General features: G+C 39.1%; 1 protein-coding gene and 1 non-coding gene across 4 annotated transcripts; one reads left to right on the top strand and one right to left on the bottom strand.

Moving 5' to 3' along the window:
- Window positions 1–952: 952 nt before the first annotated feature.
- On the top strand, window positions 953–20960 carry LOC115418678 (transcription factor Sp4). 3 transcript variants are annotated; one of them, XM_030133233.1, is made up of 9 exons: window positions 953–1451; window positions 3685–3782; window positions 5248–5365; window positions 7049–7191; window positions 12551–12644; window positions 13330–13445; window positions 18003–18384; window positions 19991–20651; window positions 20783–20960. In XM_030133233.1, coding segments are annotated over exons 1-9 (1908 nt in total). In that variant the 5' UTR covers window positions 953–1156; the 3' UTR covers window positions 20784–20960. The 3 variants fall into 3 exon arrangements, with proteins under 3 accessions (XP_029989093.1, XP_029989101.1, XP_029989085.1); XM_030133241.1 differs by having other exon boundaries at window positions 12557–12644; window positions 19991–20960; XM_030133225.1 differs by having other exon boundaries at window positions 19991–20960.
- A 2810-nt stretch (window positions 20961–23770) lies between these two features.
- trnak-cuu (transfer RNA lysine (anticodon CUU)) lies at window positions 23771–23843 on the bottom strand. The gene has a single exon. It is a non-coding gene; the product is annotated as a tRNA-Lys (tRNA).

Raw genomic sequence — 23843 nt, 5'->3', positions numbered from 1 at the left:
AGTGGTACCTGTCACTGGGTTGTTTATATTTAGGCACCAAATGAACATTTAGTTGTTGAAGCTGATGTTTTGTAAGCAGCAAAATGAGCAATGCAGGGATCTGAGTGATTTTGGTCCATATTGCAATGGTGATGACTTGGTCAGAGCATCTCCAACTGCAGGTGTTGTTGGTGTTCCTGATCCGCAGTGGTGAGTACCGATCAAAAATGGACTTAGGAGGGACATCCCAAACTCAGAACCATTGAGCATCTGTGGGAGGTGATGGACAAATAAATCTGAGGCCCCACCTCTCTACTTCCAGATACCACAGCACACCTTTAGAGGTCTGATGGAGTCCCAGCTGTGGCTCAAAGCTGTTTTTTGTGGAAAAAGGGGAGCCAACACAATATTAGACAAGCAGGAATAATGTTTAGCTCCCACAGAGGTAAAATGCCTCCAGAATAAAAAATAGTGAAACTTTACCAAATTTTGAGTCACTAATAAATAAAAATTAAGTTAAAGACTACTGATTGTCAGGAGTTTGCAAGATACAGTCTTGGCTCAAAATATGAAAGTGAATGAATAATTGAAAGGGTTTTACTCCAAAGAAATTTTTGTCTCATATCTACTTCAAAACACTGTCTGTACATTACAATAAATCCACTTTACAGGTTCTATACTAGAACACAAATCTATTGTAGAAATGGACACAAGGCAATATATATGTGTAATAACACTTTATCATATGCGTTGAAAACATCACCTAAACAACACTCTTGTCCTCTGTTTTCCAATTCATCTTATTAAAATATGTAAGATTTGGCATATACTACTACTACTACTAATAATAATAATAATAATAATTATTATTATTATTATTATTTGTAGTAGCAGTAGTAGTGATACTGGGAGCAGATTTTCGGTTATTTACGATTCGCTTCTACAACCGGATGTGACGTAGAGTGTCGTATGTGTTTGCGAATCTGGATGAGGACATGGGAGGAGCTAGCTCTTATGTTAGCATAGCTTAACCTGCTCTAAACTGACTCCTGTTCCTTTTTTAACGGTAGGAATTTGAGTTAAACCGTCAATACTTGTGAGGTCTGTATGAAAGGTTAGCTGAAGCGAAGCGGTGCTATTCTAACGAGCAGCTAACGAGGCTCCGACCGCAGGAACAATGTCCAGCCGCCTGGCCTTCCAGACCCAGCTGGCCTCCATCATGGAGGTCTTGGCGAATGCAGCGGTGGCGGAGATCTGTAAGCTGGTCGATGACGACTATGCGGTGGTGAGTTTACAGATGTCTCAGTGTCAGAGGGAGAACAAGGCCCTAAAGAGGAAGCTGCATCTGCTGGAGCTGAAGATGGCCCGGGGAAACGCGGAGAGGAGGCTCCGGGAGAGCGCCTTGAACAACAACCGGCTACGGGTGCAGATCAGCGCCAACGACAGGATCCAAGAGTCCTCACCTTCCACTGGTGAGACCGCAACACAGCAGCCCAAAGCGACCCTTTGTTTTCCGAGAAACGAAATGTTATGTAAACCAACACAGGAGCTTCTGTATGTCGGAGTTTAATACACTTAGTCAAGGAATCAACAAGGTTCTTCAGCTCAATTTGATGGCTCCTCATTGATTAATCGAAGAGCAAAGAGGAAAAACAAATTTTTCTCTAAACGTTAATGTAACATTGAACATTTATTGAAATAAAACCTAGTGAGAAGGTTGGTGGAGCTGTTACTCCTGTGTGTGAGCCCAAGTACAGACCACTTCATGAACACATATGTTGAAACATTTGTTTCTGTCGTAAAAGCAGCTTAAGCCAAAAACTTACAATATGTTTTTAGTTTACTTGAGTAAAGTTGTAGACTAATGTCCACATATATGCATTTTTTACACCGTATTAATCAATCAGATTTTATTTGTATAACGCCACATCATAACAAAAGTTATGTCATGACCCTTTACATTTAGAGCTGGTCTAAACCAGACTCTTAAACCAATTTACAGAAACCCAACAGAATCCTCCAGGAGCAAACATGGATATATGTGAAGTATGTACAGCAAGAAAAAGAAAGAAAAGAAAAGTTTCAGGGGAAAAAAAAACTGCTTCTTATTTGATTTGTACATTTAGGTGTTCAAAAACTCAACACCTAAATAATTCAGTAAATTCAATAAGCTGATCCATATTTTTTGTCTTTACTGTTGTGCTGTTGTACAGTTACAGAAAACGGTTTTCGTAATAACTTGTACAAATGCAGTGTGAAGCAACATAACTTATAAAAATATATGCAGTACTTTATTTATAAATAGTCCTTCTTTTGTACTATTTATTGCATTTGCATCACACCTAGCCACAAGTCCATAAATTTGGCAAGAGGCAAACACACACTAGCCTGCATTTCCTTCAGGAAATGTGCGCATGTCTAGTTGTTTTTGCTATTTCTTGTCATGGGGTCAGGGATCACATTAAATAGTGACTTTAACCTTTAGAACCCATTTAGTTCCGTGTTTCTGTGTGCCTTTCAAGGCTGTGCATATATTTTCTTGTATGTGAAGATAAGAGAATGAGAAAGAAATGTAGGCCTATGCTCATTTCAACCCTATAAAAAACAGAGATAAAGGTGAACCAAGACTTGTGCATAGTACTGTTCATACTCAAGTAATACACAAGTTGTTTAGATTTGTCTTTATGTACTTTGAGTGAATTAGCTACTTTCGATCACTTTTCAACACTTGTTTTACACATTATCTTAAAATGAATGGGTTGCAATGTATAGGTTTTTCTTTTGTATGGTTACCATAGACCTGCACAGTTAATCAAATTGTAGTTGTAGTATTGGTTTGTGCAATAATATAAGTGCAAAAGGCTGCATTTTAAAGGTTCATTGTGAATTTGGTGATATTTTGGAATTAGGGACACTGAGTAAAGGTGAACTATGAACAACATGCAAAATGAAATTTACGTTGGAAATGGAGATGATGACCAGTAATCTTTTATTTCTCATTTTACCATTTTATAAATCACGCTATTGTCCTCAATAATTGCAACATGACTTTTTTTGTTTTGTTTTGTAAGAGTTGTAAGTGGTGTAATGCATCTCCATAGGAGAACTATAGGAATGTGTTCATTAGTACTTATTCTATTGTTACATATGCTCAGATTTTTTAGTTTAACTGGACTTTTAACAGATAGTGCTGTGCAGTCCTGTTGGCTGCAGCCTTAATGAGATCTAGATCAATGATAACTAATGATAACGTCACAAATGTGTGATCTGTAAAGATTAAATGTTCCAAATTATGTCTGCAATCATAGTTCTGCTTTCTGTCTGCTGGTGCAGCTGTTAAGTATGTCATCATTGCATGAGCATCATTTACCTACATTTTTTTCTTAACATAATTTCACAATTTATTAAAGACGCCAACACACTTTCATAGTCGGTTAATATGTTTTTGTTCCCAGTAATCATGGTCATGTGTTATAGCTTTTATAATAGCAGCTTGTGGTTGAAATCTGAAGATGTTTAAACCATTCATCTATTATTGTTTGTCCTTTTTGTACTAAAGACAAAGTAAATATCATAATGCAGGTTAACTAAAACACAGTTCTCTGCAGCAGGAATATTCATGGGTTTGTTGTGAGCATTTTTGTTGTGGGCTAAACACATCACTGTAATCCTGGGTGACATGTTTGCTCTGGTTTCATTTTGCAGATGGTGTGTTTGAGCGACAGTTGGATGTCTGGACCAGTAGATCTGCAGCGGGCGACACAACCAGTGAACCAAGACCGCCGGACCTCATGCACAGTACGGTAAGCAGAGGGCTCAGGTGACATGTATAGACACTGTGCACATCGCAGCAACTAAACATGAATCTAAAAAGCAAAGCAGAAATGAGAGAAAATCTCTCATTGTTTCCCTTAATACTGCAGCTGTTGATAATTTTTAGTGTCACTGTGCAAAAACACCCATAATTACCTTTCAGCATATTGTAACTGTAGTGGTCCGAGAGGACATGAGACTTCTGCATCTACTGCTTGCCTGTGTTTTCAGGCTGTAGAAAACTATTGTGACACCTTCATTTTTACTTGTCTCATGCAGTTCAGACATGAAGGTCAGGTAAATGCATGATTTACTCGCATAATTACCACTCACTGATCAGATTCTCTCAGACATGACCTGGATGGGATTTGACCGCTCATATCCATGTCTCAGCACAGAGGCTTGGAAAAGTGGCAACATATGTAGTGGATTTTCAAGGCCAGTATCATAACCTTACACAAACTGTCCAGTATCCTCATTAAATAACTGCTGAACTGAACGCCACAGTCAAAGTAATAAATATGTAAATGAGATTCATGTATTTAACAAATTGATTAAAGTAATGATTCAATAAAACTAGAACTGAACATCAAACTAATTGTCAACAATCTGGGTGATTCTCAGTCTGATTTTTGTTATTTAAATTTTTCCTTCAGCAAATATTTTTCTTCCAAGTCAGTATTGCCAGTTAAGGTGCCTAATATTGGCCACGGGCCTGCTATCAAAGCCCAGATCTGATAATACCATACTGATAGTTTTTCGCTGAGTACTTGGGCCTTCTCTGTTTGACACAATAATTAGAGGAGAAATTATTGTTGGTGCATGTGTAAGGATGAGTTAAAATTAAGCCATAAGCTATTGTGAAGGCGTTGTGTCCAGTCTCATTGTCGTCTTCGTTAGCAATTTCTTCAAACATCTTCTCTGACGAAACTACTGGTCTGATTGATGTCAAATTATTATCTTCTTTGGGACAGTTTCTCCAAAGTTTGTTCACAGTTTTGAGAAATTTTCATTTTTGAATTGTTTAACATTTGCCTTTACTTATGATGCTCCATATTTTGATGGCCTATAACTTGGAAATGGTTGGAGATATCAGTATAGTTACTATTGAGCACTGATTGAAAGATATATATGGACTTTGATTTAATTACTTGAGTTCTTCTCCAGTGAAAGTACCACCCACTTCTATTAGGAGATTGATCTCCCGCATCAAGACCACAGGACTCTAACATAGCAGCAGAACCTGACAACCTCACAAATTCAACTTATTGATTTTTGATAGAACACCCCAGTGAGATACAGGGACACTGGTCTTATTTTTACTTGTGTGTGAGGTAAAACATTACACTGATAATTTTGGTCAATTATACCAGCCATTCTAATTAATCTTGAGATGAATTTGATGCTGCTGCAGTTGCTTTGAATAAAAACATAATGCATGTGTCTTGTTTGCAGTCTCCGGATGTGCAGATGGTGGAGCCAGAACCTGTTATAGTGAAGGAGGAGGGCACTGATGCAAACATGTCAAAAGTTGAAGAAATAGAAGACGACGTACGACTCATAGGGGATGACGGTGAGTTTAGAGAGAAGGAGATCAAACAGTCACTTGTATGGATATGAAGCTGCTCTGAGCCTCAAAACATCAAGTGAAGGAATGCTGTGTCTTGTTAACTTATTCTGTCATTGAATATTGAAACGTGTAAATCAGTTGACAGTCAGTTGGATTGGACTGTGAAGAAATGCAAATAGGTCATGTGGTGTGATTGCTGCTGTTCCATATCTATGGTCCATCAAAGTCAGAAGAGAGGTAGATGAACTGATTACCCCCTCTGGCTTATACAGGAGGCAGGAGGGGTAGTGTTATGATCTGGGGATGCTTCAGTTGGTCAGGTCTAGGTTCAGTAAAGTTGTGTGTCCATAAAATGATGGAAATTAGTGTTGTGACATTGCATAAGTTTATCATAATGATGCCATAGTGAATGTATGCCAAAGGCTCAGCAGCAGCTGCATTTTCTGTGTATCCTTATGAAGAACAGAGTGGACTAGAAACTGCTGCTGGCCTTCTATCACTCCTCTGTGGAGGGCATCCTGACCTACTGCCTGGGGGTGCAGTGTGCTAGCTCCACAGCTGAGGACAGGAAGCCTGTACAGAGGGTTATAAACACCACCCTCTGTCATCCTTAGTGAAGTTATCTCAGTCCTGCTGCCTCAGAAAAGTTAAAGCCATCGCAATAGATCCCTCCCACTCTGCCCATCACTTGTTTGACCCGCTGCCTTCTGGGTGGCATTTTGGGTCAGTCAAATCTCACACCACCACATTTACTAACAGTTTCTTCCCCTGGGCTGTGTGGACTGCAAAGACACACTATACCTCACTGTAATGTGGAGTACCTACTCAGGAGACATGTGCCGCATTAAAAAAAAATAGAAGTCTGTATTTTATCGTGTGTGTATATTAGCTATATAGTGCACAGCAGAGACCACCTGTAATTTCAGTGCACAACCTGTGAAATGACAATAAAGTCTATTCTATTTGATTCTATTCTATTCAATTCTATTCGATTCTTTTCAAAACTAAAGGAGATTCTATAAAATGTTACACTATGGGACTTTTTTTGGCCAAGCTTATTTATGCCGCGTTTCCACTACGTGGAACCAGCTCAACTCGGCTCAGCTTGGTATTCCTGGAGACCGTTTCCATTACAAGATACTACCGACTTTACAGTACCTGGACGTCATAGCGATGCGGCACATTATTTCCATGTCTTCTGCTCAGAGAGTTGCTGAAAACTCGCTCGTTGCGTGTTATCTCGTCTGAATTTTTGTGTCGGCCACCAAAGACTGAATCTCCTCCACCGACCATGGTGTAATTTTGGGCTGTTATCATGTGGATTAACCTACCGCTATATTTACTGTCCACTTCCGCATCTGTTTGTTGTTAAACGGCAGGTCACAGAGACAACTGTCTGACCAATCAGTGGTCTGCAGTGTTTATACGTCACTGTTTAGTATCTGGTCCCCAGTCCTGGAACCTCAGTGGAGGTGATACCAAAAAAGTAGTACCGGGTACCAGATCCCAGGTCCTTTTTCGTAATGGAAACCCAAAAAGGCCGAGTCGAGCTGATACCATGCAGTGGAAACGGGGCATTAGAAGTGGGAGAATACACATGAATGTGCATGAAAGAAAATGATTAAGTAACAATGGACAAAAGTTTAAAGGTGTATGTTCCTCTTTTCATCTGTTCCCTTTTCTAAGGAGTGATGGCGTGTGCACCACGTGGACCTGGAGGACAAAGGCGTAGCGTGGGACAGCAAGACACTCAGTCCAATTCCAGTCAGTCCCAGCCCCAGTCCCAGTCCCAGACCAGCAGGACCACATGCAGCAGCAGAGGAGTGGAGGTCAGTGACTCCTCTCCTCTCCTTAAGTCTGAGCTCAGTGCTTCTGTTGAGGGCCGAAAATTGGTGCATCACTCGCCTCCTCCTCTTAAACAAGAGCAAACTGTAAACTCGAAGCAGTGTATCAATGACAGCAGCCGTGACTCACAGTTTGATGTGTTGCGTGACAGCAGTAAAAATGCTAACTCGTTTGTTGAAGACTTTTTAAACAAGACTTCAGGGGTTGAAGTGGAACAGACCTACTCCATGGCAGCCGTTGATTTCCCATCAACCTCTACCAGTGTAAATGGATGGAATCGATGCGTTGTCGGGTTCCCTTTGTCCGAACCTTTCAGCGACAGCAGCCAAGCCTGCCATCAGGCTAGGCCCAAGGAAAGGATGTTTGTTTGCAGCTACTGTGGCAAAGCTTTCAACCGTCCCAAGAAGGTGGAGATCCACCAGCGCGTCCACACGGGAGAGAAGCCTTTCAGCTGCTCCACATGTGGTAAGATGTTCTCAGAGGCTGGAAACCTGAGGAAACACCAGAGAGTTCATACCGGAGAGAAGCCATATACATGCGAGATGTGCGGCAAGGGATTCGCTTGGATAAGAAACCTCAAAACACACCAGCAAAAGAGCCACCCTGGAGTTTACACTGAAGAAGAGGTCTGGCCACAGAGCTGAACTCTCTGCTCACTGAAGGACGCTTCAGTTTAACAAAGGACCAATGGTTTGTGCTATTGAGCACAATAACTCCTTTGTGACTTTATGCATTTCTTAATGTTTTACTATGTGGAGGTATTCACATGTCTGTTTTGAGAGATGGATAAGCTAAGTATTTCCATCTCTTATATCTCTGACATAAATTGGCTGAGAGCATTAAAATGATGCTCGTGTCAGTCTCTTTGAGCCTCTTTCTGTCTGTACAGTGTTATGGTGAAGTGAAGGATTTAAAAAAAGCTATTGAGCCCGTTTACATGCACACTGATACTCCAATCATTGTCAGATCGCTGGAGTTATCAGATTATTCAAGGGATCATATAAACAGTATAATCTGATCTGTTTTATCAGATAACAGCAGTAACCTGATTATGAGAAATCAGATTAACACACCTGGATTTGTCCCCAATACTTTGATGTCCTCCTGCATGTATACAAGTTTATCTGATTTATTTTGTTCTTTTACATCTGCTCATGTGTTAACAATTAAAATCGTAAGACACAGAAATGACGTAGTCAAACATGAGCAGAAGACAATAACAGGAAGTATTAGTGTACCATCACTACGTATGTACATTCTCCAAAAGAAATCCAATAATGGACTCAAACATCTGAGCCAGGGTTGTCGATTATCGCATTTCTGAAGTGCATGTAAACGAGTCAGATCTGATTATTACAACTGTCTCATTAGTTCCAGTTATCAGATTTTTATGGTCATGTAAACAGGCTCACTGATATAATGAACCCCCATATTCTACATTATCTTCACTGGTGTACTAGTGTGCAGTGTGGCATTTTGCTTATTTGAATATTGTTATTTGCACAGGCATAGTGAAGCTCTGTTTTTACCACAGAGGTAGTGGAGTGAAAGATAAATAAACTATTGCCCTAGAGTGAATTCTGTCAGAGTTCGTATGTAATCTCATTTCATCTTATCTGTAATACACCAGTCTTGTTTACTTGTTTGCTAGACTGTGGTGTTGCCTCAGAAATGTTGACATCAGTTCATGCATCAGTATCACATTTCACACAGACCACAAACTGTGAAAATCCCACTCGACTTCACGTGTGACTGTTGGTAACACTATTCAGATGCTGCACGTCTCTCACAAGCTCATACCCAACCTGATGTCAGAGTAAGTGATGCTTAACGGTCACACCTTGCAGTTGTGAAGCTGATACCAAACCTGCTAATTTTGTTTGGTTTTTTTTATCTGTGGCGTTGCTGTCAGTTGTGCTATGACCCACTTCCACTAGAGTCCATGCAAAATCATTTTAGCCTCATGATACATTGACTATAGCTATACAATTAATCAAACAGTAACAGCCTGTACAATCAAAAGACTTCGATATAAAGGTCTAGATTTAGGATGATCTAATTTTAGAAATGGAAAAAGCAAACAAGACTTATGTTCATTTCGAAGTTTTGGATTTAACAATACTGAACAGAGGCAAACCTTGCAAAGCGAAAATATTTTTATGCTGCTTGAAATGTGTATGTATGAGTAATTGGTGCATTTTCCCAGTTGCTGACTAAAAACTGCAGTATTATCCACAGTAATAGCAATTTGACCTTACCACTAAATCATCACTTAATACGATCTAATATACTATCATAATACTAATACTGATATCACTTAATATTGTTTTGTTTTTTTTTTTGTATGGATCATCAAACAGATGAAGTAAAAAGGCAAAATGAAAAGTTATTTCACAACAACAAAGAAAAGCCCCAGGTGTTATATATAAAAAAACATCACAATCCTGGAAAAACACAAGCATATTAAACAGACTGAATGACATAAAACAAGACCAGGGGGATAAAAAAAAAAATGTCATAAAAAAATAAAGACCTAACCTGACTCCTATTAGACCGGTGCACATTTTGTTAAAGGTGTGTAACAGAAGGTGGGATAAATAATTGGCATGACTGCAATGGGGGGTGTTTTACATGCATGAACACTGGCCCTGATGTGATTACTACTGCTGATGTGCATGACTTGTATTTGACACACATGAGACAGCTGTGCTTTTTTTTTCCCATGGGAATACTCTCCTGATAAACCTCACAGTCTGACCTTGAATCATCAACAGATAAACTCTGCGTCTGTCCATATGCAGCATCCGTCTCTCTGGACTGTCCACATGTGCTCACACTCTGTTCCGTCTGTCTCTAAATGTCATATCATTGGATTCATTTCAGCTCTAGCAGCATTACCGCCTCAGCTCAGCCTCAGACCTGTGTCATGGAGGAAGATCACATGCACACTGACCAATCTCAGCTCTGTGTCAGCTTGAATGGGACTTTTTCCAGTCAAGTGCAGAGTTGTGAGAGGTTTATTTGGAAAGTGTTGAAGCATGGTGGTTATCAGTGGAGCAGGATGTCTAAATCACCTCTTTTTGTGACTTGAGCAGCTAAGCATTTCAACTGATTTTTTTTTAATGTCAGCATAGCAAATAGGAGTCAGATATTTTTCAGTAAATTACAATAACAAACATAACGTGCCTGCCCTTGAAAACCCTCAACCTTCAGTCCACACCAAAGTTTTTGTACATGCGGACAGACAGATGGACGGTGAACTGATAAAAACACCTTGAGGTGAGGGCCGAGAGTAAAAGGCAGTTCTCAAGGGGGTGTCAATTCACATTTTTGTCAAAATAATATAAAATGCAATAAAGTACCACCAGCTGGCTATAATAGGAAAAACACATTCACAATTAATATATTGTACCAAACAAAGGGGGTCAGATTTATAATTTCTGTTCAATAGTAAAGGTCTCTAAAGAAAACAATTTAGGGCCTTTGCACAATTTTCAGACACTAAAAGCTCAATCAAGTCAAGTAAATTTTATTTATAAAGCATTTTAAAAACAACACAGTTTTCCAAAGTGCTGTACACAGATATAAAAACAAATAAAACACATAAAAGAATGAATAAAAACAATAATCAGACTAATTTTAGTAATTGCCCCACCCTACCTATTTACTCCAACAAACTCCTTCCGTGTTTTCATGTGGGACACTGAATCGTGGCTTTTGCAGTGACCATGGTGTTTAAAACAGTGTTATATGATTGTTGGAAGTGTGTATTGGCTGGTATTGAAATACTGGTAGAGGTTTCCACGCACTGATACGTAGAAATGACTTTGTTACACAATGGATTGTCATATGACATGTATGCCCTTCATGAGTTCTGTTATTCAGTTAAGAAATGACTTAAACATTGTATAGACATTTTTAATGGAAATAAAGTATGCTCATTAAGACACAAAATGTTGCTGTCATGTTCATTAACAATGACTGGTAGAATTTTTCCGAAACTCAAAACATAAATTAAATTGGATGGATGTTTTTCTGGACACACATGAATGTCTTCTGACTAAAACAAATGCATCAAAATTACTGAAATGAAATTAATCGATGACACACAGGGCACATGAAGATTTTATGAGGTTAATTTGACACATTTTTGATTCAGTGTTAATTCAGAATTTTGGAACTTCTGGGCATTATGAAGGAGGAGGGATGTTTATATCAGGAAACTAGAATTACTTCCTGCTGTTGTCTGCTGGCAATGTGACTGGTTGATTGCTTCATACCATGAACATCCAGGCTCACATAATACATGAATTCAACTTTTATAGAAAATGTATTTGATGGTAACTATTAAAGCCTCACTATGATGAAAGTATTCCAATAAGCAGTTTCCAGTAAAAACACGCTGTCTGCATTTATAGACTTTTAGTTCACCGGCCGATGAGCTACAGTGCAGGTGCTGTGTCCGGTATCATCTTCATCTTTCTTAGAAGAAGTTTGAAGAAATAGCTGATGAAAATAATGGTTAGATTCATTTCAAATTTTGTATGTGGCTTTCTTCTGACAATGTCTACAAAGTTTTGAGAAATTTTGATTTTGGAATTTTTAACATTTTTTCTATAATAAAAATGTGTCTTTGCTTATAATGGTCCATATTTCCATGGTTTATAACATGGAAATTGTTAGAGATATCAGCATAGTTACGATTGAGCACTGATAGAAAGTCATATATGGAGTTTTATTTAATTAGTTGAGTTCTCCTCCAGTGAAAGTATCACTCACTTCTTTTGGGACATTGATCTCCTCCATCAAGACCACAGGACTCTAACATAGCAGTAGAACCTGACAATCTCACAAATTCAACGTGATATTGATTCTTGATAGAACATACCAGTGAGATACAGGGACATTGGTCCTGTTTTTACAGAGGAGGACGGTGTACATAGGGCATTTTTTTCACAATTGCTGTGTATATTTGTGCTTGTGGAGCCACACTGATGTTGACCTTGGACAAATTAGGGAAATCTTTATCTTCCTGTTTCATCCAAATGATAATTTACAAATCTGAATAAATAATCTGAGATATGGCATTTACAGAGATGGGAATGATGGAAAACCAGTGGGAAAAAATCAGCTCAAATGATCAAATGGACAACAAGAATGCAGCAATGTGTCAAGAACTGAGACGAGCTTTAACAGGAGTCTGATGACTTACAGCAGCACCTTAAGAAACCCCCAAGACTTGAAACTCTCTGCTCTGGGTCACATTGTCATTGCCATCCAGATTTCACTTGGTGCCTGAGGAAGTAGCTGTGGTTAAAATGTGTCTGCCTGTTCTTTGTGCAGGATGAGGAGGATCCAGATGTGGTGTTAGTGAAGGTGGAGGAGGTGGAGTCGGTGATGGGGAACCAGAACCAGTTGAACCTCAGCATACAAGAGGGTGAGTGGAAACCACAAAAAATGACATGCACTTTCATCAGAAGGATTTTTTTGAACCTATAAAATAGTATTTCATTTCAGAATAGATTTCCTGGCTCCTTCACGGTCCAATAGCAGGACAACTTTGCAGCCTGTGCATAGACAAAATATTGAAGGTTTTTGTGGTGAACCTCATGTTATTTCATTAATATTTAACTCAGCCTTATGGTATTTATCCACAGATTTTCTCCTGATTCCTTAAATCCTATCATTTCGTTCTACATTCTCAAAGGTGTACATCCAAGTCCCCTCCTCTCTAACTTTGCTGTACATTGTTTTCATTTATTTTCTTGAGCATGTGTTGATAATTTCATGATCCTTGGGCCATTTCTGCTCATTAAAGACTAGATGCATCACCTCTATATCACATCACCCTTTGGAGTTTTTACCTCATTACTAGTCCTGAACTGCTTCCGTCCTGACTGAATGACAGGAATAAATGTATATTTCTAAATAAAGTGAAGTTAACCAGTCAAAGTGTATTTTCTTCCCACTGTATGTAACAAAAAACAAGTCATGTAAATGTAATAATCTCTCCTTCCTGTTTTTATGTTCATTTTAAATGAAAACTTAAGTTGTGGAGTTTCTCATTTTGTATTATTTATGTTACAAAATGCAGACTCTTCCTCTGTTTTCTCATTGTTCAGGGTTAGTGGAGTCCAGCACAGATGACTGCAGAGCAGTGTTACCATTCGATGAAAACACTCAGACGTCCACTAATCAGCTGTCTGACATGCAGGAGTCTGGGCGGGGCTTCTCAGAGGTCAGCTTTGACAGTTCTTCACTGTGGACTAATGGTAGGGGGGGTTATAATCATGACGACAGCCTTCCAGGGCCTTCCCCACACTGTGTTCCCCTCTCACACTCGCTGGGTACTTCTGGGAGGGGATTGGCTGCTGAAAGCTCTGGAGGGTTCTACAACTCTGCTCCCTTTCAACACCCTCCTGTCATTGACCTGTCAGAGGAGTCCGGTCCAATGCAGGTTTCAGGTCAGGTGCAGGCAGCACGGCTCTCTGGTCCAAGGCCTGGAGGGTTCCTGAACCCAGGTCAAAGGCAGGGTCAGGCAGGTTGCAACAAGTCTAACATACAGCAGAAAGTCCCCAGGAAGAGGGTTTGCATCTGTAGGTTCTGTGGGAAAGCCTTCAGCTCCATGGCTAATTTAGAGTCACACCACAGGACTCACACTGGAGAGAGGCCGTACGGCTGCAGCATCTGTGGCAAAAAGTTCTCCCAGTTCTGGAACCTGAAGATCCACAAGAACATCCACACCGGCGAGAGGCCATACCAGTGCTTACTCTGTCCTGAGAAGTTCTCTGACCCCAGTAACCTGAAAAAACATCAAAGAAGACACCATCCACAGACAGTGGAGTTAGCCCACTGAAATGTTAAACAGTGACCAAACCTATAGAGTCTCACCAGTGAAGATGTTTAGATGACAGCAATACATCATACTTAAGAGTGCCAAAGCTGCACACAGTGAATGTCTCATTTTGCCCCAGTATGTATGTTTAAAGTTTCAATGTGTAATATTTAGTGACATCTAACAGTTGTGAAGTTCACCCTCCCATGTGCAGATGTTACTCATTTTGAGCCATCCTGAGCTTTTCTGGTTGGATGTTGGATGGTATATATATAAAACTTCTGTCCACAACTCAACTGCATTTAACACAAGTGCTCTACCACTTTAACACTTTTTGCAACCCATAAAACAATGAAAAGAAAAAGTTCCGAGGTCCTGTAGAGAACATGCTAGGCTCCATGAAGGCTTGCTCTGTACATATCTCTTTCTTAGATACTGAAAACACATTTTTTAGATTTATAAGATAATACACTGTACAATTTAAGTATCCTGAATTATATCCCATCTCTGCAATTACTTCTCCCTAAATCTTACACATTGGACCTTTATTTCTCTTTAATAGGACTGTGGTTACAAGTTCTACAACTACATATCATCTAAGTAATGAATCTTTGTTTGACAGTATATATTGTACATGTGGACATGCATTTTTGTCAACAATAAGAGGATATTCACTCTAGAGCCTGACCATTTTGGGATTTTTGGGACTGATGCCGATACCAATATTGGGGTCTTTAAAAAGCCAATAACCGATATATCGGCTGATATTTGAAATAAGAACATTGATATACACAGGATATAATAGTCTTATATTAGCTAATGGTGGACATGTGAATTAACAGTTGCATCTCTGTTTATGTCACAAAGATAATTTACTCAACTTTAAAACGCTGTATAATAGCATATACTATGTTAGACTAGCATGTGACCTGTGGGGAACCACAGGTTGTAGATGTGGTAGTTTTTCTGCTGGGGAGAGCAGACTTTTGGGAAAAGATGTGTCTATATTTTATAAGCAGTGACATAAAAATTGTTTGGTAAATCATTCTCTAATATGTAAGCGACAATTAATATATAGTATTAATACTCAGACTGGCCGGCAGAATGAATTGTGAGGTACACAGAAAGCACATGGACGGGGGTAGGGGGTAAATAGTTCATGATTGTCAAAGGGAAACTGAAACTGGACACGCTTTACTATTCCTTGAACTCTCCGGGCAGCACAGACACACAAGAGCAGAGCGACAGAATCTCCGTGCAGCAAAAAAGTTAATACATCAGTTACATATTGACCGATGTTGATTAACCGGTGATACCAGAGGTGGGTAATACCAGGGTCATCAAGTCAAAGTCCTGCCATGTATTGGTTCTACCTGTTCACTGAACGCAGGTGATTCCACTCATGATCCATCTACCTGGGTGAGAAGTTGTGCTCATCAAAATGGGTGGGTTCAGTGAACAGGTTGGAACCAATACATAGCAGGACTTTGACTTGATGAACCTGGGATTTCCCACCTCTGGGTGATACGCTGTAATCGGCCTGATTAATCAGTCGGGCTCTAATTCACACATAGACAGACAGTACCATTACAGAGAAGTAATGCTCTTCCAGAGAAAAATCCCTCCATTTCTCTTTTTTTTAGTCTACAACAATAATCCTCTTCTTAAGGAATGTGCATGCCTTAGATGTGTTTTGCATGTATTAGGCCTGGGCCACATTGTTTACAACTGCTGTGTGTGACAGGTGTAGGTCCTCTTAGGTTTTTATTTCTGTGCCCATTTTAACAGATTAGAGCTGCTACAGAGTTTGCCATCTGGACACATTTCACTGCATTTGTAAAATATGTCACAGAAATTAGAAATATACAATGGTGTGCAGAATTATTAGAACACCTGACAGGTCTGAAAATGTTGATGTTCTTTGCCTCCATAATATGATTTACTTTCACAATGTTGATGAAACATGCAGGTGGTTGGTCTGAGCACAACAAATATGATGTTTTCATCCACAGCGGGACAGACCCTGTACATTCAACAGAATCACACAGTTCTGTCCTAAGACTCACAGCATCAGCATCAATTTACCTATGATCACACAAGGAATTTGGATTCTTCTATAAAGGACCATGATTGTGTGACATTAACCATGAAATAGGCTGAGGGAAATGACCTAAATCTCTGTACGATGCCTCTATTCTATGGTTTTCAGAGCATAATGGTAACTACATATTTCATTTATTTTACGGGTATTTTAATAGCCAATTTAAAAAAAGGAAAAAAACAACAGATGAAACCTCTTAAATATGCCAAGTGTTCTAATGATTGTTGCCTCTACTGTACATATCAATCCCTCTAGGAAGCTGCAATACTGCAATTTCAACAATTAATGTGAATTTAACCATCCATCTCCAAAATGAAAAATGCAGATGGATGGAATTTTGTAATTGACATTAATTGAGGAAAATTGCAGGAACAGTTTTTAGCACATGCTTCTGGATATTTTTCTGTTAAAATCTACATTCCTTGTATAATGGAAAGTAATGAAGCAATCTATAAGTGATGAACATTATCAAAGGGAGACTCGTTGTAGAAAGTAGGGATAGTTTGAGGTGAAGTTAGCAGTGTGACCCTAATTTTATGCAACATACCTTTTTTTTCTATTATATTATTGTGTCACAATTTTGTAAAATAAATCCTTGTAATGTCAACAATTAAAATTTACAAAGGAAAACCAAACTTGTGAATTTGTGTTTTTATTATAAATCATTTTTTACTGCAGTGCATAATTTTTATAAACTGGCAAAATTGTGACACAATATCATAGCAGAATGTGTAACTGAAAATTTCTAATTGAATTATTCCACTTTTCCTACAGTATATTAAGCTATGATGAACTTCTTTACACTTTCACTTAACAATCACGACTTCTCCGTCTTTTGAACATGAGTTTACTTTGTAATGACTTCCTAACGCTACACTAATTCCTTCTCAGAAAACAAATCTTTTCAAGGCTGGTATCATTCAGGTAGTAAAGTCTCATTATGGACATAACATCTACATATCTAAACATACATATCATATTAGCACTGCACAATATATTTTAAAGTTGTCCTTTAAGAATGTGACTAACATGAACAACTTGAAATTTATTAAGAAAAACAAGTGCAATTTTTTCCAGTATTGTGTCTCAGTTGTTCATGTTTGAGTTATTCACATTTTTTTGTTGAAGGATAGTTTGTTAATTCAAACAGTTTCATGTAATTTTAATTTTATTTTTTATGCTAAAACAGAGAAAAATTTGGAGCTGTCATAGGTTATGATATTTTACTAGTCCAACCCATTTGAGATCAAATTGATCTTGTATATGGCCCCTGAACTAAAATGATTTTTTACATCCTTGTTTGTTAATACCTACAGTTTAATTGTTTGCATTTCACTAATTGATCTCATTGGGCTGCATGGGACCCTTTGGGGAGCCAGTTTTGGCCAGTGGGCTGTATGTTTGACACCCCTGTCATATAGGGACATGTTTGTTCACCAGACAGCATTGACTGTCCTGTAAGTACATCTACGTGACAGTGTCTTTGAATTAAAGTTAAAAGTCCATGTCAAAAAATGATTTGTGATAATACAGAGTCTCAAATCTTAGTTTTGTCTTCAAAAATTCCATATGTTTTACAAATAATTACAAACAAAAACCAAACACTATTTTCTGATCCATAAAATTGCATCTTAAAATATATATATTAAATGAAAACTTGATTCTATTGTAATAAAAAGCTTATGGGGGCTAATGCAAACCAGAGACAGACACATTTCTATTTTTTGTTCCCTCACAGTGATAATGTTTTTTCTTTTTTGTGTGTATTTAAACATGCATCTCTGACAGCTCTATGTCCACACTAACACTGAGACTGAAGACCTCTTTAATCACCTCCCTCTTCCTCTGCCTCCCTACAGTCGATCGCTGTGATGTCAGATGACTCCAGTAATGCAGTGACGGTCCAGCTGAGGGTTTCAGACACGAACGCACCCACCAACCCCGGCACCCAACAGCACAAATCCTGTAACAGCAACCCGCTCAGCTCCGAATACTCCCTGTTTGAACTGGAGACATTTTTCACCCGCTGGGCCCCTGACAGTGACTCGGCCCCCAGCGGCCCGTCTTGTTCTTTCTCCACTGATGAATCAGCTGAGTGTGAACAGGACGAAGTTATCATCCTGAAATCTGAAACACAGATTCAACATGGCCTTCAACCGCCGGCATCTTCAACAGGCAGGACCAACGTGGAGCAGAGCAGCCAGAGTTTCAGAGTTCACTGTCAGCCCACGGCCTCACAGGGTAAGTGAACGCCTCATCTTATGAGTTGGGGAGTCGTTAAGTGTGGTAGTTTATGTGCAATTTCTTCAAACATCTTCTCTGACAAAACTACGAATCAGATTTATGTAAAGTTTTGTATGTAACTTCCTTGGGACAATGTCTACAAAGTATGTTTGGAGTTTTGGCAAATTTAGATTTTTTTTACCATTTTTTTATTATTAAAAATGTGCCTTTTCTTATAATGGTCCATATTTTGATGATTTATAACTTGGAAGTGGTTACAGATATCAGTATAGTTACTACTGAGCACTGATAGGCAGTCATATATGGACTTTCATTTGCTTAGTTGAGTTCTCCTCCTGTGAAAGTACCACCCACTTCTTTTGGGAGATTGATTTCCTGCATCGAGGCCATAGGACGCTAATATAGCAGCAGAACCTGACAACTACACAAATTCAGCTTGTTGAAAATGCCAGGGTTTTCTCATCGTTTTCAGAGGACTTTGGTGCAGTTTGGGTTAAATGTTTTTTTTTTTTTTCTGCATTTATAGAAGACATAGTAGGCAACTGGTGTGAGGGTCATCCTGATTTTTTTTTTTTTTTTTTTGGGGGGGGGGGGAGGGGGATAAAAAAAAAAAAAAAAAAAAACAGAATTTCACACAATATTGGACCATTATAAACAGCATCCACAAATTTTATAAAGAAAAACTCCCTAAAGAAGTTCAAATATTACATCTCTTAAAGTCATTTTAGTTAGTTTTGATGTTCTCAGAAATGATTTTACATAAATTTGGTGTAAGAACTACCTAAAATGGGTTGGATCCTGCACCTAAATCTTACAATGGGAGGGAAAACGCTGGAAATGGTGATACCAATTTGTCACTTTGGTCCAGTCATAAGTATAAGTATTCAATGAAGTTTACAACATAGCCTTTTAAATGATAATAAATAATAATAAAAATGTGTATAATGTTATCAGTATTGACACATTAAGCATTCATTTATAAGGTGAAACAACCATTCATAACTATTGCAAAGCCTAATTTAACAGTTTATTTTATAGAACTACATTTTCTGATGGATGAAAGAATCTAGTTGTGGTTGATAAAGTTTTTATTGACATCTTGCCAGCTAGTAACATTAGCTACATGATTATGACTCCAGCAGTCAGTCTGTTAGTCCTCTTTATATTTAAAACATGATACCTCAATAACAGTTGGACAGAATGTCTTAAAATTTTGCACATTCACTTGGATGCAAGGATGAAACCATATTTAAAGGCCTTCAAACTGGCCGAAGGACAGCATCATTGTGACCTTAATAAACATATTTAAGCCATAATTGCTAATCTAGAAAAAAATGCATAAAAGAGGACAATGGACATATCTCACGGAACATGTTTTTCTCCAAACATATTTCCAAAAATGTAGGAAAGTCTGATGACTGTTTATGTGTTGATCTACTTTTTGTATCAAGGTTTTGAAATTGTAGTGTCCAGTGCAGAAGTATACACATGCATGTTGTATATAGAAGAATGATAGGCAGAAAATCATGTTGCATTTAAAGTCTGTGACACAAAGTCTAACTACAGATGGATAATTAAATCCCTTCTTCCTTCCTGTCTTTAGCCTCACCAGCGGGGACATCTGTATCCACACATTTGCGGGTGCACACTTCCACCTCTCAGCCTCCATGGAGCGGATCACCTGCCATGTTAAGAAGCACCCAGGCTCAGATGATGACGCAGCATCGTAGTGCAAACAGGATGTCACAGCAGCAACAGAGCATGTCAACGACTACAGCCGCTGTTACAAACGTTAGCAGCATGAATCTAAGCACCAGCTCCAGCAGTAGGACGCTGAGCTCCACTGTGACTCCATCATCAGCCTTAGCAATGAGAGGATCCACAGCTGCAGTCATCCCAGCCCTGCACCGGGCAAGCGCTCTGTCTCGCAACAACAAACACTTCATCAGCAACATGGTGTCTGGGAAGCGCTACAGGAAGAGTTACGTATGCAAAGTCTGTGGCAAGGTTTTCACCGGCCTTTCCAATCTGGAGGCCCATGAGCGAGTCCACACGGGGGAGAAGCCTTTCCGATGCGACACTTGCGGGAAACGCTTCTCTGAGGCCGGGAACCTGAAGAAGCACCAGAGAGTCCACACCGGGGAAAAACCATTCAGCTGTGACAAGTGTGGCAAAAGATTTGCCTGGATCTGCAACCTCAGGACACACCAGCAGTCGGCCACAGGCTGTGACCTGCAGGGCAGAGTGGGGCAAGGACTCAGCTGATCTGTGTATTAGTAGTCCAGATAGGTTCATACTGTCTACTAGAACTCATACAGATTTCCTTTTCTTATTTGTCGGACAGATGGAAAAGAATTAACTCTTTTTCCATTTGTCTGACAAATAAGAAAAGGAAATCTGTGTATTAGTATCCATTCGAGCAAGGGTGTCACACATACGGCCCCCCAGAGAGTCCAATCTGGCCCTTGGGATGAATTTGTTAAATGTGAAAATTACATTGAAGATATTAACAATCCATCATTTTAGTTCAGGGGCCACATAAAGCCCTATTTTGATCTAGTAACCTATAAATAATGACAGCTCAACCGTTTTTCTCTTTGTTTCCTACTATATAATGCACGTTCTGTGTCCATCCGTCTGATCGATGCTGCAGCACAGGAGGGCATTTGTACGAGTTTTCCTCAGCCTTCACAGGCCCGATCGCCGCCAAACTCGCCAAATGAATAGAAACATTACCTGACTATCTACTAGGCACAATTTTATGTCCGTATTCAAATGTTGTGAGGTATGCTGTGCGATTTTAACAGGGTCCCAGCTCACCACAGACAGGGTCCCAGCTCACCACAGACCGGGTCCCGGCTAACCTCGGAACGGATCCCAGCTCACCACAGACCGGGTCCCAGCTCACCTCGGACCAGGTCCCAGCTCACCACAGACCTTGACAGGCCTGATCGCCGCCAAACTCGCCAAATGAATAGAAACATTACCTGACTATCTACTAGGCACAATTTTATGTGCGTATTCAAAAGTTGTGAGGTATGCTGGGCAATTTTAGCCTCTCATGCTATCATACAATGGCACCATGGGTACAGTGCCGCGAGTTAATATAAAAAAAAATTAAACTTACATGAAAAAGTTGACATTTACAAACTATCCTTTCCCAAAAAATGTAAAGAACCTGAACAACTTGAAGTACCTTAAGAGAAGCAAGTGCAATTTCAACAATATTCTACCTGTTACTAAATGTTTTGTGCATTTGAAGATCCACTGCGAGTTAAAATTGCACTTATTTTTCTTAAGATATTTCAGATTGCTCACGTTATTAAAATTTCTTAAAGGGTAGTTTGTAGATGTAAACAACTTCATGATTTATAATGTAATTTTACCTTTCTCATTGTTATTATTTTACTGGTCCAACCCACTTGAGATTATATTGGGCTGAATGTGGCCCCTGAACTAAAATGAGTGTGACAGCCCTGCATTAGAGTATACAGTAGTTCACACTGAGCTTTTAGCATTGTTTAGTCGTGCAGGACAGACAGGAGAGAAGAAGTGCATAGCTGGGTTCAGTATGGTGGGTACAGAACTAGATGTGAACAATGCCATTATTCCTCTGTACTAGAATAGGAGCAATATATCATTATTTGTGTATTGAACAAGAAAGGAAAAAAGAGATATTTATGTTAAAACTTTAGCTGTTACAAGCTCTTCATTACATTTTCTTGTTCAGTTTCTATTTATGTTCATTTGTGAAGCCTTGCTAATCACATGCCTGCTGACTGATCATTTCTCACCTCATTATCTTTTACTTGTCTAGTATTTTTTGATGAAATATTGTAGCACAGACCTTTTTAAGTTACGGGACCAAAGCAGTTCTACATCGTTAGTCACCAATCTTTGTCTTAGCATAAGTTTTAAAAGAGACGGTGTCTTCATTATTAGTGTCATCCTGCTGCACATACAGTTATGGAAAATCCTACTGTATAACGCACATTCTGTGTCCGTCCGCCCAGCATCCCTCCCATCAATGTCCGTCCGATCGATGTTGCAGCACAGGAGGGCGTTTGTACAGGTTTTCCTCAGCCTTCACAGGCCCGATCGCCGCCAAACTCACCAAATGAATAGAGACATTACCTGACCATCTACTAGGCACAATTTTATGTCCGTATTCAAATGTTGTGAGGTATGCTGGGCGATTTTAACAGGGTCCCAGTTCACCACAGACCAGGTCCCAGCTCACCTCAGACCAGGTCCAAGCTCACCACAGACCGGGTCCCTGCTCACCTTGGACCAAGTCCGACCTCACCACAGACCTTCACACACCCGATCGCCGCCAAACTTGCCAAATGAATAGAAACATTACCTGACTACCTACTAGGCACAATTTTATGTCTGTTTTCAAATGTTGTGAGGTACGCTGGGCGCTTTTAGCCTCTCATGCTATTGTACAATGGCACCATGGGTATGATGCCGCTAGTAAATTTAATACAGGTTTTATTGCTTATAGATATATTTTTGGAATAAATGAAAGTTTGTGTTTATTCTGGGGAGAAAAACAATGTCAACATCTGCCAGATTCCAAATTAAAATATTTAAATTGACAAAACAGACCCAACAATCCAAATAAAACAAGGTTATATTCATTTTAAATCAACACAGTACTATTGTTTTAACGTTAACTAAAACAATTAATAGAAGAAGCAAAAAAACTAAAAGTAAAAAGCAAAAGTACAAGTAGGAAAGCTCTTTACGGTTGTGATTATGCGATTCCCAAAGGTTTTTAATGCAGTTCAGGTCTGGAAATGTTGAATGTTGCCTTAATTTTGTCCAGAGTTATTAAGTAACAAAAGCTGTCTGTTTTTTTTTTTTTGGCCTTTCTGTTCTATTATGTGCTCTTCTGTGGAGTGATATATGAAGACTGTTAATGGTGTCAACCCAAGGCTAAATATACTAAGAACCACACTCAAAATGAATAAAACTATTTTGTTTTACATCTCACCTCTTGTATCACTAGATCATTACTCCAGTTAAAAAGTTTTCTTGAATGCATGCTTATTAATATAAGTATAAATAAAAGGTCGAAAGAGGGTAAGTATATGGAATTTGTCAAAAATTAACAGTGGTGTCTAATAAAAATTAGATAATGACATCTAAAATTGTGTCAACGTGTTACTTACAGAAACAGATGCGTACAGTATGCATTCTGTCCTGCTGAGGTAATGAGCTCCTTTCTGTTTGGTAACAAATGATGAAGTTGACCTGAAATCATTTATACTATACATACATATACAAACATATGTCTTATTAAAGCACAAGAAAAGGAACAAGTTTCATCCGTTTTGGGTATGATTCTGTCCTACAAGGGGGGGAAAGAAAACAATGCCGCCCAACGTGGGGCTCGAACCCACGACCCTGAGATTAAGAGTCTCATGCTCTACCGACTGAGCTAGCCGGGC

The sequence above is a fragment of the Sphaeramia orbicularis genome, chromosome 1, assembly GCF_902148855.1.
Source record: "Sphaeramia orbicularis chromosome 1, fSphaOr1.1, whole genome shotgun sequence".
Taxonomy (NCBI): Eukaryota; Metazoa; Chordata; class Actinopteri; order Kurtiformes; family Apogonidae; genus Sphaeramia; species Sphaeramia orbicularis.
The sequence above is the reverse complement of the archived record's forward strand: the minus strand, read 5'-3'. Positions and strand labels throughout refer to the sequence as shown.

Coding starts and splice junctions, on each gene's coding strand:
- LOC115418678 (XM_030133233.1), top strand. CDS start 1,157: ATGTCCAGCCGCCTGGCCTTCCAGACCCAGCTGGCCTCCATCATGGAG. Junction 13,446..18,002: donor CTGGGCGGGGCTTCTCAGAG/GTCAGCTTTGAC, acceptor GCCTCCCTACAG/TCGATCGCTGTGATGTCAGA. Junction 18,385..19,990: donor TCAGCCCACGGCCTCACAGG/GTAAGTGAACGC, acceptor TCCTGTCTTTAG/CCTCACCAGCGGGGACATCT.